The sequence below is a fragment of the Puccinia triticina genome, chromosome 3A (genome assembly GCF_026914185.1).
Source record: "Puccinia triticina chromosome 3A, complete sequence".
NCBI classification, from domain to species: Eukaryota; Fungi; Basidiomycota; class Pucciniomycetes; order Pucciniales; family Pucciniaceae; genus Puccinia; species Puccinia triticina.
The window spans coordinates 7545894-7560495 of record NC_070560.1 but is presented as its reverse complement, the minus strand read 5'-3'; the positions used below and the strand labels follow the sequence as shown (position 1 = coordinate 7560495).

General features: G+C 47.0%; 2 protein-coding genes across 2 annotated transcripts; both read right to left on the bottom strand.

Moving 5' to 3' along the window:
- Positions 1-7476: 7476 nt before the first annotated feature.
- Positions 7477-9183, bottom strand: PtA15_3A818 (uncharacterized protein; the record flags this gene model as incomplete). The annotated part of the gene is made up of 3 exons (XM_053167823.1): positions 7477-7865; positions 7936-8139; positions 8211-9183. 3 exons carry the CDS (start codon positions 9181-9183, stop codon positions 7477-7479), a joined length of 1566 nt encoding a protein of 521 aa, XP_053019002.1.
- Positions 9184-9410: 227 nt separating this feature from the next.
- On the bottom strand, positions 9411-9662 carry PtA15_3A817 (uncharacterized protein; the record flags this gene model as incomplete). The annotated part of the gene is made up of 1 exon (XM_053167822.1): positions 9411-9662. One exon carries the CDS (start codon positions 9660-9662, stop codon positions 9411-9413), a length of 252 nt encoding a protein of 83 aa, XP_053019001.1.
- Positions 9663-14602: the final 4940 nt, after the last annotated feature.

Genomic DNA, 14602 nt, shown 5'->3' with positions numbered 1-14602 from the left:
TTTGACCGGAGGAATGGCTCCAGTCAAAGAGGCAAGTCCACCCAGCGAGCTGGATATGCGTCCAGCTCACCCGGTGGACATCCCTCGCCAAGCTGGATACGTAATATGTATCCAGCTTGCCGTGATGGCTCATCCCTCACCGAGATGGATACAAAATATCCAGCTCGGCTAGGGAGGTCTCACGGCGAGCTGGACACATCCAGCTCCCTTGGAAGATTCCTCTCGGCGAGCTGGATACATATGTATCCCGCTTGGCGAGGGGACTCCTCTCCAGCTCATCAAGAGGTTCTTCGGCGTCCACGAGCTGGATACAATATATGTATCCAGCTTCGCGGGAGGAGTCCCCCTGGCGAGCTGGATACGCCGAGAGGAATCTTCCCAGCTTGCTGGGAAGCCTTTGCCGAGCTGGATCTACCAAGTCCAGGCTCTCAATCCCCCGGGGGGTGGGAGGTACTTGTAGGCGGTACCTGGGTACCGCACCGCTTTCCGGCCAAAACCCGGTACCTAGTACCGCACCCGGCACCGCTGTGCGGGTGCGAGGCGGGTGCAAGGGGGTACCTGCCAAGCGGTACTAGGTACCCGCCGCGGGTACCAGTGACTATCTCTACTGTGTGAAGGAGTGCTTTTTGAGTATCAAACACTTTCTTGGATTTTACCAATGCCTTCAGGAATATTCTTTAGGGAATCTTTGACAATCTAGTTGATAATATGAGCAGCAAATTGGACGTGAAAGAATTTACCATCAAACGCAAGTCCAATGCGGCTTTGTTTGTCCACGGTTGAATGTACCTGAGAAATGCCAACATTGTTGGAGCTAGCATTATCAACAGTGATGAATGCAACTTTTTCAATCACCTTCCATTCCCCAATTGTGCTGATGAGCTGATTTCCAATTGCAAGTCCAGTGTGAGGGGTGGGAAGCACTTTGAAGGCAATCAGTTGTTTCTTGGGGGTCCAGTTGGGCAGAATGTAATGTGTGGAGACTCCCATGAAGGGTGATTGATTGGACGAGGTCCAGAGGTTGGTTATCAATGCTATTTGATCCACCTGGGCAATCTTGTGGGCAAGATCACTCTTCATTGATGTGTAGAGCCACATGACATCCGAAATGAGAGTTGTACAAGAAAAAAGCTCAAACTTAGGTTGAAGGGAAGATATAAACTTCCAAAAAAGGGATCCTTCAATCAACTTGAAAGTTTTTCCATGGGAAATCGCCATTTGCACCAAGAGCTTGTGTGATTCCTCAGGAGAAAAATACCATGTAGAAGTAGAGGCCACCCTCTTTGTAAGCAGTGTTTGCTTATTATTGTTTTGAAAATTGGTGCATTGTTTGCAGAGGTGTTGCCAGAGGTGATTTGTCCCGCTTTTTCTTTTTGCACTCAAGACGGCTTGGCAGCTGCAGCAGACAGCTTTTAAATAATCACCTTTGAAAAAGTCAAGAAATAATACAACTTCAGCATTGCAATTGGCGCAATATATATAATCAGAAATGAGTACCTGATCCCTTCTCCTTGAAGCAACGATGGTTAGCTACGTTAAATTGCGACGTTATCTGCGCAATTTGGGTAACAAAAATACCCTTGTTACCCGCAGCGCCCCGTTATGGTATCTGGAATCTTTGCTGGCCTTGCGCGTAACGTAACAGCCTCTCTTTTTGAGGTTGTTATGGTGTGTTATCCACTGAATAAAGCGCTAAAAGGCCAAAATATTCTCTTTCTAGCCCAAAATTTATCAGTTACATATATGGCGCTCTGTGGGCGCCAATAACGTAACGAATGTCACTAATTGTCTGTTACATTGTGGCAGTAACGTAACACACTGCCGTTACAAGTAACTGTAATGATAACGGCTAAAAAACTGTTATGTTACCATTATCTTTAGCGTTAGCGTAACTATTTATTGTTGCTTGAAGTGAGACCAAACACTGGTAGTAACTTTTATTTTCTTTGTGCTTGGTCCTGAGCTAGCTTCAGAGTCAGTGTTCAAAGCAGCCTGAATTAAGCTCTGTACATAATTTTTTGAAAGATTTGGAGTTGGATCTTTGTTTGGTTGATCAATGTTGATTAAGGTATCATTATTTTGGATTTGGTAGTGTCATTGTTGGTTGATGGGATGAGGCACTTTATTCCTCTTGGCATTGTTTGGATTTGAGAGTTGAAGATTGGTAGCAACGGGTGACTGACCTGGCCCTTCAGATGAGTGACTGAGTGAAGTCTCATACCACAGATTCACAACTCAGGGTCCCACAGACCCACAGTCCACCCTATTGTTGGCTTGGCAGGTCAACCCAACAATATTGTAAGCTATCCATACCTGCTGTAAGACTCAAAAGTGGCAATGAAACCCTTTTACAGAATGGTGCAGGGGATGATGGAGGTGCAAACTCTGCCCTTCTTGCTATCAGATGAAAGACCCACTAAGCTGTAAACCCCCCTCCTCCTCTGGGGTTCACAAGGTGTCACCAATGGACACCTGCCCTGTCACAGCCTTGTAGATAGCACATTCCCGTTCCTTCCTTGGCTCAGCAGAGAACTGATACTCATTCTCTCTGAGCCAGGTAAGCTCTCTTCCTTTTGTCTTCTCTCTCTTTCCTTCTTCTTCTTCTCAGGAGAGAACTGATACTCATTCTCTCTGAGCCAGTAATCAAACCCCCCTGTGTTTGGTCCTAGAACCGCTCAAGGCTTTTCCGCCTTGTCCCTCGTGCCCGTTCCAGCTCACTTTCAGTGAAGGACTAACAGAGTCCTTACACAAGCTAGACTTGGCAAGTTTTTTATTCAAGTGATAGGAGTAGTTGGCTCAATATGAGTTTTTTTGATTGACACAGTATAACAGTGTAAGGTATGTGAGAATTGAGAGTGATTTCAATGGTTATTTGCAATCATAAGGGTTGTAAGGTGGTTAGGGTAAGTATGAGGGTGGTATGTAAATAACTGGTGAGTACCAAACTGAGGAGCAGAGAACTAGGTGGAGGAGGAGCTCCTTTTATAGAAAAATGTGAGATATTTTAGCCCCCCCATGAGGGGGGGCTCCTGGGTTAGGTTTTCAGCTAGACTAGACATGGGGTATGAGGCATTTTAGCTGGTGGCATTGTACAAATTATGTCATAATGCATACAGATGATGTCATAACATGTCCGGGGTACATAGATGATGTCAGAAGCATGAAAGTGACAGAAAGTGAAAGTAGGCTGCATGAAGTGTCATGCAGATGCAATGAGTGCGTAAATGAAGTCTGAGGCTGCAGACGCAGTGTAAGATGATGTCATAGTATGGAAATAGGGGAAAACTTGACACTATGTAATGAATGTAGTCTGATGGGAAGATGCATGTTTTTATCCTGTGATATATATAAGCATAATGCTGTGATCCTTGACTGAGGCTGGTGACTGGGTTTTTTGAACGTGTGATAGGTGTCTGGTGTAGAGATAGCCAAGTGGACCTGGGTACCTGCATAAATATAGAGTCACTCCAAACCCGCCCCACAACCGACTGGGTCACGGCACCCGGTGGGTTGACCCGCCCCACTTGCATCCTGATCCTGTCTTCCATCTTCTTGTCTATTTTTTTGACTACATCTATCAAATCTCCTTTGGGTATGCTCAAATCTTTCCTTTATTCTTCAATTTTGTTCTTCTTCTATCCTCTTTTTATGCAGTTCGGGTCTTTGTTTATTGGCAATAAAATCTCAGGTTTTTTAGTGAAGCTTTTCAAAATGATACCCGCTTGCGGGTACCTGCTTTCAGGAGCAGGTACCCAGAAACGGGTGCCAGGTGTCCAATATCATCCATTCTGACCTGAGCGCCGCAGGGATGCTTGGTCTATTCTCTTCCGGCCTCTGGGGAACTCGTGCTGCGCACTCTTTCCCCCGCGAGAGCGCGGGCTGCCTCGGACACTAGGTTACCGTGGTTAGCCTGGCATCAGCCTACAGGATAACTTAGTTGCTTTATCTTAGCTGCTCACTTTAGGGAGCCCCGAAAGCCAGGGAGTGGCTTCCCAAGACTCCCAAGTGCGGGTCGGTGGGAGGTTTAGTCCCCGATCCCCTGTATCAGTCTCTTATAGATTTCCTCTCGTCTTGAGTCCTCCCGGAGGGAAGACCCGACAGGGAGAAGCCTCCGAGGGAGGAGAGAGCAGAGGATCAGATCCTCCCGGAGCAGGAAGACACCCGAGGGTGTGAGGGCAAGGGCGCTAGACCCCTTTCTCCGGACCTGGAGAGTTCGGAGCCCAGCGACTGTGCCTTTCCTGCTATTCCGACTTGGGAAGATAAATTTCCTTTTGAGAGAGGAAAAGGATGTGTTGGTGTGAACTCTCTATGCCTATAGGGTTATGAAAAGGTTTATTGTTGGGCCCAGCATCTATAGAGCTCTCGAGGAATGGTCACTTTATCGTCCTCCTCTTCTTTAGTGTAAGGCCGAATGTATAGCTTATACCAATCAGAGGTCCGGCGGCCAGATCCGTAGATGACCGTCTCGGAATAACCCGTCGGGTGAGGAAGGGACGTTCCGCCAACCCTGAAGGAGCTCCCGGAGATCCCCGCGCATCCATTGGAGTTCCAAAATTGGGTAAGGGTGCGACAGGCGACGGCTTTGGTTATGTGTATTCTGACCTCGCCGTCCCAATAGCCAAAAGGGATGTGTCTCCTCCGCGGGAGTCTTTGAGTCTTCTTCTGAGGGCGAGGATCGGGCATAGCATGGTCTTCATGTGGGCTAAATTGTTGAAATACACATAATTTTTGCGCGACCCCGCGCACCAATTATACGCAGCAAAGTCAATTTTCACTCGCATCCGGAAAAGTACCGGTCGTAACCCTAACCTAATTGATCTGTCCCCCACCGTCAAAACCGAGCTCAAGCGAACAACCGGACTGGTCTCTTCTTCATGCGTTTACAATATCAAAGTGAAGAAGAGACTAGTAAGCAACCCCCTTTCTCATCATATCCCGAAAAACTCATCATCAAGACAACACAACTGAAAACATCTTTTATCTACCCTATTCCTTCTTCCCTATCTATCTCAAACACAATCACAGACTAAAACTCTTGCGCGTCCTTCACCATCAAAACCTAAAACCAAAAACAATCCTGAGTTATCGCAGGTAGGCCTTTCCATTTATCAACCTCACTGTTCTTAACCTATTTTCTAATCAATATTTCTTGTTATCTTTTCTTTCTCAATTATTCTATTTTTGTTAGGTGTGTTATTGCTGGGAGTCTGAGTTACTGTCGTCGTTGTTGCTTATCAATACAAAACTGCTGTCACCATAGGTTCACTTATCTTTCTTACATTGTTATTGTTGTTATCATTGAAATAATCTTCTTAATGCGTTTACAATATCAAAGTGAAGAAGAGACTAACTAAAACTCTTGCACGTCCTTCACCATCAAAACCTAAAACCAAAAACAATCCTGCGTTATCGCAGGTGTGTTATTGCTGGGAGTCTGAGTTACTGTTGTCGTCGTTGCTTATCAATACAAAACTGCTGTCACCATAGGTGTGTTATTGCTGGGAGTCTGAGTTACTGTCATTGTCGTTGCTTATTGATACAAAACTGCTGTCACCATAGGTTTTCTCTTTGGATTATACTGAAAATTACATAAATTGATCATTTGGACTTCGCCGGGACTCGCGTTCTTGGCGCCTCTGACTTGGACTACCGCTCTCTTAGAGGTTCCCGCATCTAAAATTTCCACATCGCCGGTTAAGACTGACACTGAGTGACGGAGAGGGCTGGCTTGGTCATTGTACGTGAGTTCACCTAGTCGGGCCATCCCCCAGAAAGCTACTAGGCACAGATCTAAAAGGGCCTTCTGGGAATCTGTACCATTGATCCAGGTGTTAGTGATCATAACTAGGTGTCTTAGCATCACGGCTTTCTCCTTTGGTTTGATGTTGTATTCCGTGTCGATGTATGCCAACGACCTCAAGAAAGTGACGACTTTGTTCTTGGTGACATACGGGTTCCTTGCATTGTGCAAGGTATGCCACATCTGCATGGTGGCTATGTACTTGGCTAGAGTTACTGAAGAGACTTCATGGGGGGCAGGGGACTCAAAGGTCTGTCCTGCCTAGCAACAGAAATAGTGTATGTCTTCTTCAGAGACCGGGAGTGTGAGAGGGATCCGCCCGGTGTTTTCCGCAAATTTGATATACTTCTTCACCGCTGAATTATAACTGCAATGGTGTTCCATTTATAACCTAGGAGAAAATGTCTGTCTTGTGTGGATAGGACTCATGGGGCCGATCCCCTCTTGGCTAAGGCTGTCAAGCTTGACAGGACGTCTGCTGTTGCTATTTGAGTGCGGGTGACAAAGATGGGGAAATGAGCCACAAAGGTTGTAACAGACACTAGAGGCCAAGGCGGCTACGCCGCTGCAAGATTTAGGGCCTATTACCACTCCCCCCTAATCCCATCCAATCCAATCCTTCAATAAACACAGCTGCAACACGTCCTCCCACATCTTTGGGAAACTACTTCCTTCCACACCCTTCCACCATGGCAACTCTTGCTATAGATTTGACATCAGGCCTGTGTATGGTCCATACACAGGATACTATGCATTATCAGATATATAAATCCTACTTTCTACCTTGTGATTGAATCAAAAGGGAAACTGATACAATACAATATTGGACCAATTATGAGTATTGTATCATTTTTTTAATACAAATATTTAAACTGGTAGTGGATTTCTTTCATCAGCTTAGCAATACAAAACACCTGGATTGTATAGCTTGCTACAATACACAAATATCTTTGATCTTGTATTTTAAATAACCACTAATCCATTTGATAAAGGTGGGTTGCATACTACACTGTTCTAAATGACCAGATTGCGCAAGCATAGTTGCCTTTGCCACAACCCTCATTTTCTGTGATTTTAGCCAGACTTTAGCAGTTCTACACCTCTCAGTAGCATGTGATTTCTTTTTCCACTTGAAAATTTAAGTAATGCAACACAGAAGTCATTTTTTCTGGAGGAAATGGTTAGCTGAGTTCAACACTGCTCAAAGCTGAGACAACATATTACACTGCATTCCAGTGGTATTAGTTGCTATCAATAGATTTTTCTGCTACAATAGCTGTTTAACACTGAACTGCTGCTAGGGTTTTCTGGCTGGAAATGTTAGCAATATCACAGCACTGCTAACAGATGACACATTTCATGCTTAGTTCTAGCAGAATTACAATACTGCTGCACTTAGAGTAGGATGACCAGCTTGGCTTGTGATAAAAGTTTTATGAGCTGCACCTGCCATAAAATATACACACACCTTGTAGAGAGAGAAAGAGAGAGAGAATGTAGGACAGCTGTGGAGACAGGGCACAGCAGAATATGTATCAGCACTGATAGAGGCACACATGGGCTTCACGGGCAGTAGAAAGAACACCACGGCCAGGTCTGTCGGAGAGGAATGTCGAAAAGCAGATTGGTAAGCACCAACAATCATTCTAATCGACAAAGACAAATGAAAATAAAACTCACGCAGGAACACTTCGGCCAGCTTTGTCAGTCGCAGTTGCGGTGTAAGCTACAATGCCGTAGATACTGGCACCGATCTCGATGGCAGTCTTTGCAGACGTGAGCACTTGGACACCACATCCTTGAGACTCCATGAATCCGGCTCGAGTGCTGGTGGTCGGACGAGACATTTCATTGGGTTCGCGTCCGGCGGCTAGTTCTGTTTCGGTGTTGCTGGTGGCTTGCATGTTTGCAAATTCGAGACTTCCTTCTTCATCAAAGTCGTCGAATCCACCAGCAATCATCACTTTTGCTTTTCCACTGAGAATGGTGTCGCATGCAATTTTGACTGATTGCAATGCGGTGGCACAAGCACCCACTGGGGTTTTGATGGGACCGCTGGACGACACTGGAAAATGTTAATACAGTCAGTGAAACATGCAGTTAAAGCTAGAGAAGAGAATTGAAAACCAATTTACTTAAGAGTAAGTTGACCCAGCCGGCGACAGTGTTGATGAAGGTTTCTTGCAGAATGTCTTTCTGTACATCCTTCTCTTCACGTCTGTCGCGGAACTTTTTTGACAAACTGCTCATTCCACCCACTCCAGAACCGAGGGAAGTTCCCACTTCGCTGGGATGGATGTACTTGTATAGCTCATACGGATCGGTTATCCCAGCCATCACTGATAAGCAAGAGATCAATCAGCTCGACTGTTGCTAGGGCGCATAAAGCCGTCAATGTATTTGGACTTACTGAGTGCTTCGGCAGTACATACAAGCGCCCAGAGGGAAGTTCGGTCGACTTGGGCAATGAGTTCGTCTGGAATACCAAAGACTCGAGCGTCCCAGCCAGTGGGGATTTGGCCGGCCACAAGTCGGTCGAATCTGACGGCTTTGGGGATCATAATCTTGGCATTCTTCTTGAAGCAGATGAAGCATTTGTCACCGTCGAACCAGACATCAACCTTGTCACCGTGCTGCAATTTGAACTTCTCGGCATCAGCTCGCGAGGTCTCGATGGCTTCCAAATCGTGATTGAGCTCGATTTCTTGGGTGTATCCCTTGCGCTTGGGATCATAGCCTCGGAAGAGCTCCGGCTCGATAAACCGAACCCTGGTATGCCTGGTATGCGCCAAGATTTGGGCTTCATACTTCGATTTGACTTGGGAGTCATCGACCGGCTCTTCCGTCTGAGCATCTACCCAACCGACGTACTGTTTGCCATTCTTGAGTTTACCATCCACGAATTTGATCAGACCGGTGATTGTGGCCAATTCGAGTAAGCCCTCGATGCTGAATTCGCCTTTGGCTTCCATTTGCCACCTGGTACGAGAGCTACCAAATGGTCCAACTTCGGCGTAACCAGCGATGACGATAACCTTGTCTAGGTCTAGCATACCACGAAGCAAGGTCATGCTTGTTTCATTGTCGAAGTTGGGGCGCAGCTTGGGCATTGGTAGAGTGAAGTTCGCACGAGGTGAAATTTTGACTGGATGGTGAATCGCTTTGGCTTCGACACCATGGATAACTTTGAAGTCCATAGCATTGTCGAGACTAATCTTCGAGCGGACGTTAGCGACTTCGTTAAGCTCCTGGCGAACTTTCATGCTAATTTCCGCCAGATCGGGTAGCTTGTCCATGCCTCCGTTCAAGTCTGCCCATACCGGCTCAACTTGGGCAACGTCGGAAAGAAGCGGATGCATCAGACCCAAAATGTTGAACGCCATTTCTTTGGCCAAGAAAGTGCGGACACCGTGTGTTTCGACGCCTTCAGCGATCAAGTTGTTCGCCGACATCAAACCGGTACCACTACAAACAGAAATGAAGTTACGTCAGAATGTTGCAAATGAGGGATAATCGGAGAAGACTGTAACTGACCGAGTCCAGCCAATAAAAGCCCCTGTGAGACACAAGTACTCGCCCCAGGACTCAGAAGACCATCGATTGAACAAGGTCACGAGATTTTCGACTCAGAGTAGAGACCATCGTTACCGAAGTTGCCGTGATTGGGGGACAGCGGCAGGACAACTTGGGTAGGGCGGGTGACGAGTTTGAGAGCATGCTTTTTCTTCTTGACCTCGCCCATCAATCTAAGCAGGTTGGTCAGCATCACTCGGTGAGCAAGTTCGGAGTGGTCATCTAAACCATTGATTTCTCGTCCGTTCTCCGGAATCGCTGCGAAGGGCAAGATGTAACCGAGGTCCATGGCCAACCCCTTGTCTTTATCGGTGGAGTAGATGTAGTCAACCAAGGCTAAAAGAAATCACTCAAAAATCAGCACAAGAGTCCCTCGTATATTAAACAGAGCAAGATTGAGTCTGACCTTCAACATCTTGGATCCCTGATTGAAAGGAAGGACGGTGAGTCGACTGCCGCGCGATCCAACTCCTTGGTAAATAGCCTGGTAGGATTCCACCGTCGCACGAGAGTAACAAGAAGTGGTCACAAAATAAAAACAGACAAGTTCGTACTTTTTTAGTAAGATGGGTCCTTGTTGTTGATCAGCCGGTGGCGTGGGGAGAGACAGCTGGGGGCCTGGTGATGGCAAAAGCTGCGGCAGCCCTGGGCCAAGTGACCAAAGGGTTGTGGCTTTTTTTGGTGGGTTGTTATCATTCAACAGCCATTGTCATAGCCAAGGGCCAACGGTGGGTAGGAGACATGGTGTGTCGGACGGCGTTGTAGTCGTTGGCATGGTGCGGGTTGGAGTTGCGTGAGTTGGTGTGATGGCAAGGAGAGGACACAACCAGGAGATTTGCCTATAAATAGAGGTAGTTTGGGATTGGCAATTCCTCAGGCGACTCCTCGGGCTGTAATTCCAGTTCGGGGGTCGTCTCACCCCCGTCCGCTGTTGCACTTGCGCAGTTTGGCGGGGGATATTTGTGGACCCCCCTGTGCTTTAGGGCTGGGGGTCTTCCTCCCAACACTTTTTAACCCTGCTAGACAGGGATGGGTGTTGGGCCATGGTGCATCAGCTTGCTGTGCTGGGTGGCTGGTTGCGGACCTGTTTTGTACTGTTGTAATTGAGTAATTTTTGTTGTGCTTTGCTGATTTCTGAGCTTAATCTCAGCCTGTGGATGCTTATTTTGTAAAAGGGGGAACCTCTGAATTTTATTTTTGTATTTTGCTCATTTGTAGGGGAAACCCTTGATTTTTTTTTCTATGAAACTGAGGCTTTAATATACTTGGATAATCCACTCAAAATGGAACTTGTTTACAGAGGAGATTTGTTAGACTTGAAACAATCTGTTTCCCAAGTCCCATGGTACAACTACGACGATTTGGAACTGTACGTTGTGTCTTGATCTATCTCCCCTTGATAGGGCACCCGCGGCATTTTAGCCGTGGATCAACATGTTGGTCCTGGGTTTGCTAGATGCCTCCCACAAACACGCGCAAGTCTTCTTGTTGGGCTGTGGCCGCATTTAAGTTCCCAATGGGAACCATCGAGCCTCCTGACTCTGAGTTTGATAGGTCTGGCTACAGCACAACCTGGGGTAGTGTCCCATTCATGAATGGCATTGGGTGTGGGTGGTTCTAATAAAACCCCCTTTGCTACTCTTTGGTTTGTGGAGTTAGGGATATGTGTCATGTGCTGGACCAAAATTGGGCCTATCTGCGATAACACCCATCTCACAATTTTGGTAAGCTGTTTGGGTTTGGTTCGGACCAGTGTTAATTTCTTTGATTTATTTTGGGATCAAATTGCAGCAAAAGCCTGGCCATGTCAGGGACACTGAGGCGGCGTTCTTTGGTTTGGATCTTTGAGCTGGGTTTTGACTTTTATTGGCATTGCTTTGGAGGGACCGCCCCTCGGTGAATCCTGGTAACATATCCAAAGGGACTGCTCCTTGGTGAATCTTGGTCACAGCTCAAAAGAGACCGCCCCTCGGAGAATCGTTGGATCAAGGAAAATTATGGTTTGCAATCCAAAACACTTATTCCTTGGTGGATGCCTCTACGTGTCTGCTGATTGTGTTATGCTACAACTTATTTAAAACCGCTATTGGTGTTCTGCAGTGCTTGCGCTGCCGCACACCTTGGGAACCCTGATTTCCGAGCTGGGACCTGGATAGGCTTGGTTGATTATTTCTGTTATTTGTCTTATTTTGCTCTTTATGTTCCCTTTGTGGGTCACAACGCCTCTCCTTGGTGAATCTTAATACATATTTGAGGTTTTGCTTTACTGTGTCTTGTACAGGGATGTAAATGTTTGTATGTAGTTTTATCACAACTGCGCGCCATGAACTGGTTGGTGCTGGTTATTCAGTGAGGATGGAAAGTCAAGGGGGGGGGGGGGCGGGAGGGGTCTTCAAGGGTGGGCACTGAGTCTTAAGAAGTAGAGAAAACAAGAAATTGGTCCAAAATTGTTGTGAGTGGGGGTCTCAGGGAGATCTGGAATCCGGGTAGAGATGCAAAAAGGGTTTTGCAAAACTCTCTCCCGGCTATCATGGTCTTGGAGCGAGTGACCTCTCTTTGAGGGCTTGGTCCAATATCCATCTTGTCCATGAGCCTATTCTATTGTACCATCTATGGTCGCGGTGCCTAAACAGCCGTTCCTTGTTGAGACTTAGAGATATCAGCCCATTCAATCTTGGTTGAATCGTGGCGATGATGCTATGTAACTTATACTCTTATTGGCTGCGCCTCTCAGGTGGAACTTAAAATTCCTAGTCTTTTGGGGAACAGTTGGGCCTTGGCAGACGCAATATTTGTCATTTTGCTCTGGTCTTGGTTGCGGAGCTTCAGCGGTTGTTCATATTTAAGCTGCACTCTTTTTGGTCGCGGCGCCAAAGCAACCCCGCTCCTTGGAGAAACAGTTTCCAGTCTGTTGGATCTTGGCAGTGAGAATATGCATCCAAACCTTGCTCTGTTTTGGTCGCGGCACCAAGGCGGCCGTTCCTTGTCAACACTCAGAAGCTTTAGCCTAAAGGATCTTGGTTGGATCTTGGCAGCAGGTTTATTCAAACTTGCTCTTATGTATTTGTCATGGGTTGCAATCACTCCTTGGCGTGGCTTGGAGGGAGAAGGCTATGTGCAACGGGTCTTTCAGACGTGTTTTGATTGCATTAAAGTGGACGGGTGTTTTTGAATTTGGCATGATTAAGGAATTTGGGTTTGAGTTCAGCCTCATGCTCAGGAACTTGGGTTCGAGTAAGGGGTAGGAAGGTTTAATGGAGGGAAGTTGGAAGGAAAGGAGTGATTACTTGAGGAAAAAGAAAATTACTTTTTTTTTTTTTTTCTTTTTGGGGGGGGGGGAGGAGAAAATGTGGTTTACGGCCGTGAAGGGACTGTTCCCTGGTGGAATTATAGGTCTCAGCTTGTTGGACCTTGTTCCGCGTTTTGATTTGTGCTCTGTTAATTTGGTCACAGTGCCAAGGCGGACCATCTTTATCCAGACTTAGAGTGTAAGAGATCAAAGATCTCTTCACTGGGGACAGTCTTGAGTGGGCTCGAGGAGCGCAATTTCTAGTACTCGGGGCTGTCTTTCAATAACTAGCTCAGAGAAGAATATAAAAGGTCCAGTCTTCTTCTCAGTATATACAATTCAGGAGGGAGCTGGGGAAAAGGGAAAAGGAGAATAGGGGAAAGGGAATGCTCACCTAGCTCGGAGAAGAATATAAAAGGTCCAGTCTTCTTCTGCCGAGCTAAGGCCCGGGGCAACAGGGATGATGAGTCCTGCTGCTTACATAAGGTGTGACATGTATTTCTTGTGGAGCCCGTGGTGCGCGGGGGCTTCACATAGAGGTTCAGGCCCCTTGGAAACGGTTGGATCTCAGCCATTGGATGATTCCAAAAGGTTTTCCGTTGTCTTGGTCTTGGCATCAAAATGAAAGATTTGGGACTCAGAGGCTTGGGCCATTGGATCTTGGTTGGATCTCAGCAATGGGATGGTTCGAGTTTGCAATCTGTTGGGTCGCGGCGCCGAGGCAACCGTTCCTTGGCGAGACTTATAATGTTTGGGAGCTTCTTGGAGGGTCTTTGGGCCTTTGACGATGCACCAATTGGGTATGCATCTTTGTCTGGCTCTTGGGATGGGGGTGCGGATTTTAGCTATTTGGCTGCCCTCACACGCTGCTCAAGCGGTTTTTTGAGGTGCAGCTTCTACGCTACACTTGAGAATCTAGTTTCTACATGGTTTGGTGGGCATTGATTGCAGAAAATTATTAACGGAAGACATCGACAAGAATTGAGAGCCTGAGAAAATTAAAGGCGCCTAGTCGCGAATTTTCGGAAATCAAGAAATCAAAAAAAAATTTTGGGAAGTGAGGTAAGGAAGGGGGTCGTCCGTTGAGTGACAAGGGATGGATGGAGGCAGACAGGGAAGATGATGCGAATGGGTTCGCAGATGGGGAGAGGGACAGGAGCGGGGGAGGAAGGACTGGAGACGGAGTCTCTTGGGCACTTCCCTTCGCATCTCCTTTGGTCCTGTACTCTACGCCTTCTCCCTGTAGCACGTGGTGTGGCTTGTCGTCTCCTTACGTGAGCGCAGGGGCTTGACACGTACAGGACGAGTTTTGTCCCTTTTTTTCTTTGGCTATTAGCCGAAGAAAATAATGCATTTTTCTTCGGCTAAAAGCCAAAGAATTATAGTGCCACAGGTGTACAGGACCGGGCTGGTCGGTCCCCATGGACTCGGCCCACCTCCCGCTACGCTCCCGGTAAAAGACAGTAAAATTTCAGGCAGGTACCTGCGTTCAAAGTGCTGTCCCTACAGGGTAGGGATGGTTCTGGGTACCATTTGGCAGGCACCTGCCGCCTGTAGGCAGGTACCTGTCTAGAGTGGCAGCAAAAGTGGGAAGCTACGCTAAATTTAGTCAGTAGTTCAGCACAGAGTAGTGGATCTAAACTACAAATGACGGGGTTTTCTGTTAGCTGGAAGTGTTTGCCCGCTACTGCTAATTACAGGCACCCCTTGAAACTACAGGGCCTCTATCGCCGCTATCAGTGCTAGAAGTGCTATCCAGCCGCTAAAAACTCTGATGGAGCCTGTTATGGAGCTCCACTTGGTGCTAGGCCGGCGGCAGCTCTGGGAGGGGAAAAGGTGCTCTGGAAGCTGCCCTCGCGGATGGGTCCGGATGAGTTGTGTGGATTCAAAGTGATAGCTGGGGAAGTGGTTTTGAGTTTTCTTCAAGGTGTAGATTCTTG